Source organism: Clytia hemisphaerica, unplaced genomic scaffold (genome assembly GCF_902728285.1).
Source record: "Clytia hemisphaerica strain Z4C2 unplaced genomic scaffold, Clytia hemisphaerica genome assembly, whole genome shotgun sequence".
Lineage (NCBI taxonomy): Eukaryota > Metazoa > Cnidaria > Hydrozoa > Leptothecata > Clytiidae > Clytia > Clytia hemisphaerica.
The window spans coordinates 114,673-119,558 of record NW_027104188.1 but is presented as its reverse complement, the minus strand read 5'-3'; the positions used below and the strand labels follow the sequence as shown (position 1 = coordinate 119,558).

The window sequence follows — 4,886 nt, the reverse complement described above, 5'->3', positions numbered from 1 at the left end:
AAAACAATAAAAAAGAGCCCTTTTTTAAGTCAACCAGGGCAAAGTTTTAGGGTGTATTTTTTGATTGAATGAATATTTTTAAATTTTTTTTCTCGCATTTATGACGTCATAAGATTGAAGAATTCTTGATACAAAAATGAAGATCATAGCATTATTCTACATTGATCATCTTCGTTTATATTCATTTTTTAATTTTTTTTCTTTTTTGATAATATTCCACTCCGGATTATCTTTTCAACGAGCACAAAATCGCTACTAAATTCAAATTCTATCAAAAGTTATTAAGGTTTGAAAAAACATTGCCAGCTAATTTGAAATAGACTTTTTTAGTTTTTCAACAAACTTGTATGCCCTTTGTGGTGCACTCTGTAAGTGAATAACATTGCTCAAAATAACTTGTTTATAATAATACTCTCAAGATTTGCCACTTGAAGTTTTTATTCAATGCAGTTTGTCAAATCAGTTCAGAAAAATTCATCTTCGGAATCTTCAATATTTCCTCCATAATGCTGGTAATGTAAAGGCTAAATCCTGTCTTTTCTGTCTTTCCTTTCATGCGCCACTGTCTCATTCCCAGCTTGATTTTGTACTGCATATCTTGTCTCAATTTCTTCTTGGCATAATCTTGACTTTCAATAGAATTTCCGAATGGAGGGAGAACTGTTTCCCAATTTCGGCCTGCTTGATACACAGGAACAAAATTTAAGAATCGTTTGAATTTGTCCTTGTGTTTGACCAAGACATTGTTTCCATCAATTTGAAATCTCATTTTTCTTTTTCCAGCAAGATTGTTAGCTATTCCTTTGTATGTTCCATTCAGCCCATGTTCTACCAACCGTAATGCTACTTTTAGAACTTCTTGTAGCTCTTCTTCAAAAGTTTTGATGCATTTACTGCCAACAAACTCCTCAATTTTGGGGTCGTGAAGATTCTGTATATTATAACAGATACCTGATGCCTTTTTTACCACAAGGACATTCATGGTCACATTCACCGGTATCATCCGATCTTACGAATGACCATCTTTTGGCAATATCCAAGTTGGTCCAATGCTCTTTCTCTCTTTTAGAAGTTGGATCTCGATCTTACAAAAATTTCATAAGCTTATCTGGATATTTTCCTGCACTCCCTCCTTCCGCCATGTTGACAACAAGAGAAATCTTTCATATATAGCTTCGTAGCATAAGTTATTTGAAATGACATGAAATTTCCTGGAAAAAAGAGGGAAAATGCCTTTGTTTATACATTTTGTATCAGAACTTTTACATTTGCATTTGCTCATTTTTTTGCATGATACAATTCCAGATCGTTTTCTCTTCTTCAAAGATATGTGATTTTAATACTATGCCCTCGTACACCTGGCTTTAACTTCAGCCGTATAACTATTTTGGTTTTGACAGTTTGTATGCTATTATATCACCGCCCGAACTATTTGACTTTGTTACTTTTTTGCTTAACAACAAATTGCTAGAGAGCTAAAACCCTCGAGTTTTGCTCTGGCAACTCGCCAATTAGTTTTGTAATTCTCTTGACAGGTAAACAAATAAAACTGAATAAAAATGACAGAAATTTCACAGAAGACTGGAGCATACAACGTACACGATACATTAAGACAAGGGTAAGAAATCTGATCTACAATTTTCCTTTTTCTGTGGCAGTGACTAAATTATTAGGCTAGGTTGATTTTCTTGTAGGAAATTGAACATCCTTTAGCTACAAAAGATATGAATACAGTAAAATTTGTATGCTTTTTTGAGATGCAATAGCAAAACGAATATTCTATAGGTGCCAATTTCCGCATACAAGCTTTATTTTAATTTTAAAAACATTTTTGGTATTAATTTTAAGACATGACATATTTCTTTTACAAAGATACATCTTTCACACTAGATTTATCTTAGTTTTGAGTCATTCTGCTTTCTCATGCACAACATTGCACATAATTCTGGCATAGTTTCGGACGACTTAGCGAAATTGCATGAAAATAAGTACACGTTTTTTATAAGAACAAACTAGACCATAAGGCTTCGATAGCCAAAATGTTAAGAACAAGTTAAGAACATTTTAAGGCTTCGCGGACTCAAAAACAGCCAATTTCTTAGGAAAATGGACAAAAATACACTGAAAATACATGAAAAATGGGGGAAAATAAGGACATTTTAAGAACATCTTTAGGCTTAAAACTCAAAAAGTTAAGAACATCTGAAGGTTTCAAAAATTTTGGATGTTCTTATAAAGAAACGTGTACACGCTAAAATCAGTACCTTCTCCTTGAAATGGTTTTTCTTCATCTTAATCAACTGCTTTTTGGATTTTTCTGTTTTTAGGTTTTCACATGCATTAAGTGGCACCATCAGTCATCATGCTGTCGAAAAATCTGAAAAGAATGTAATTAATCAATTTTTACTTAAATGCTTTGAGTTGTAACTTAGGATTACAACAACATGATCACTTCCTAAACTGTCTATATTTAAAAGTGTTTGTAGAAGCTTGCAGAAAACTTAGATTTCCCAAAATTTAAAAAACCCATACACTATTTTTTTATAAGAATAACGAGGCTCAAAATCGCCAAAAATAACAACAATTTAAGAATAATGCTGAGCCTAAAATTACTCCATTTCAAGCAATCAGGGGTCAAAGTAGTAAAAATTGGGTATAACACCTAAAATACCTCAATTACACCCTATAAATAAGGACAGGATAAGAACTATTTAAGGCTCAAAGTGCAAAGAAATCTTAAAAATTCTACTGGTTCTTATTAAAAAAAGTGTATGCGGTGTCGTCATTTCTTTTCTGAAGCTAGCAGTTATTACATCTTCCTAGTACAAATTGTATCAACTCTAAGTAAATTTTGACCATCGTTGCTTCTAATTTCAATTCTTTTAAAATTCGACCGTAGCACTTAACGGTTAACATGATTTTCCTTTCTTCAATTGTAGCATGCAGTGAACGCAGTGAAACAAGAATTGAAATCAGCTCGAACTACCCATGGTGTTCACATGGCAATGAAGTTACAAATGGAACGTAGTATCGTATCACAGGTATACTTTATTTTAAAAGCTTTTCATTTCTTCAGTGAATTCTTAATAATGGGCAATTTTTTTCGATACATTTTTGTATTTTTGTAAGCGCATGACTTTTGACCTCCCTAGAAGTTTTGTCACTTAGGTTCTTCAGAAACATTTTATTTTTCATGTTTATTTCTTAGGCACATCGAATGCCTGGATTACCCTGTTCATATCTCAGCCNGCTACTGAGTATCTACGCAAGATTCCACTTTTGTTTAGACGTAGTTTGTATCGCTTTCGTATTTTGCAAATTATGAGAATTTTATTACTCAACTAATACCTTTGTCTCACGTTTTGACTACCTTTTTACGCTAATTAACCGCTTGTGGTAAAAAAATAGATACTGATGTGGAGCAGTCCGTTTCCCCATAACCAGCTATAACAAAAAATATAGATGAGTTATAGATGAGTTTATAGGCCTTTATATCCCTAAAATTATTTTTTATGTTTTGAATTGAATATGAGATAATTAATGGGTCAAAATTCTAAGATATTATTTTCGCTCATAACAAATCAAAACAGTTAAAAACAAAGTTTAAAAGACTTTGAAAAATGCTTCATTTGTTGCTAAAAAAAAACATTATTAGTTCAACTTAAAGAAGTACAACTGGTGCGGATGCTAATACCCGGACGATTTTCTTAGCAATATCCAAAACATGGCGGAACCCCCCCCCCCGGCCTGAGGGGGGGCTAAAAGTCAAGCTCAATTGGTACTGATTAGCCTGTGGCTGGGGGGACTAACCGGGGGTCACCTAAATGTTTTCAGATGGGGGCTAGAAAAGATGTGGTGAAATATAAGCAGCCCAGACCATAGGTTGGCACTTTCTCGTCTTATAGGTTATCTAAAATGCTCAAAAACTGACAATTTGGTTCTAATATATATCTGCGTGCCGTAGCAACTGGGGGGGGGAGGGGCTATGCCCCCAATATTTTTCAAAAATGGTTTTTTGCAAAATGCAAAGTTTTCTTTTTAAATTGTCATAAGGTCTTATAAGTGCTTGTTTTGGTTGCATTTCAAGCATCTAGAGCTCAAATTCAAGATTCCCCCCTCGGGCCAAGCCAGGGTTGGCCCTTGCGGTGTCACTAAACTTCAACCCCCTATATAAAAATGCTTCCTACGGCACTGATCTGTAAAAAAATTTTAATCCTGTTTGCATTTACTTAGAAAAATATCTGTCGGCAAGGGACCCTGACTTACAAAACCCTGATAATCTGCTGAACCTCAGTACTTAGCTTATCTCTTATTTCTGGCATTTATTCTATTTAGCAAAAAGCTAAACTAACTGCTGTATTTTTTGAGTTTAAAAGGATTTCGAAAAAATTTGACGTCATTGGCAGGGGTGGGCTTACCTAAGGGGTCACCTGAATCTTAGGGCAAAACTGCTGCCAAGCCATCACAAAATTAAGCTTAAAATCACAGTTAGACGTGAAGTCATTGATTTTTCACAAATTAGATAACTATGAAAAGGAATTAGCTTATTACCCCGATTTTTAAAATTTGCTAGGTCGTTTCATCATTTCTAGCAGTGTCTAGGCTTATAGGTAGCGAAAAGGTGGCCAGAAAATCAGCGTGAAGGTCGTTAACGTGATTTTAGGTAAATTGAGCTCGGTAATATGATCCCGATTGTTAGGGCGAGAGGGCAAAAGGGTGTGCGAAGCACCCAGCGGCGATATGGGTCGGGCGGTAGAAAGGTTTTCGCATTATCAAAAAAAGCCTTAAATAGCGGCAGGTTACTCGCAAAACATTAGGAGTAAACGCGGAGATAAATGTTGATAAAGTTTTGTGCACGAAGATGATAAAGGCATCCATGGCATCAA

General features: G+C 34.7%; 1 protein-coding gene across 1 annotated transcript; it reads left to right on the top strand.

Moving 5' to 3' along the window:
• Window positions 1-1,506: 1,506 nt before the first annotated feature.
• LOC136814921 (proteasome maturation protein-like) lies at window positions 1,507-3,325 on the top strand. The gene is made up of 4 exons (XM_067071344.1): window positions 1,507-1,618; window positions 2,328-2,388; window positions 2,940-3,041; window positions 3,209-3,325. Exons 1-4 carry the CDS (start codon window positions 1,560-1,562, stop codon window positions 3,323-3,325), a joined length of 339 nt encoding a protein of 112 aa, XP_066927445.1. The 5' UTR covers window positions 1,507-1,559.
• Window positions 3,326-4,886: the final 1,561 nt, after the last annotated feature.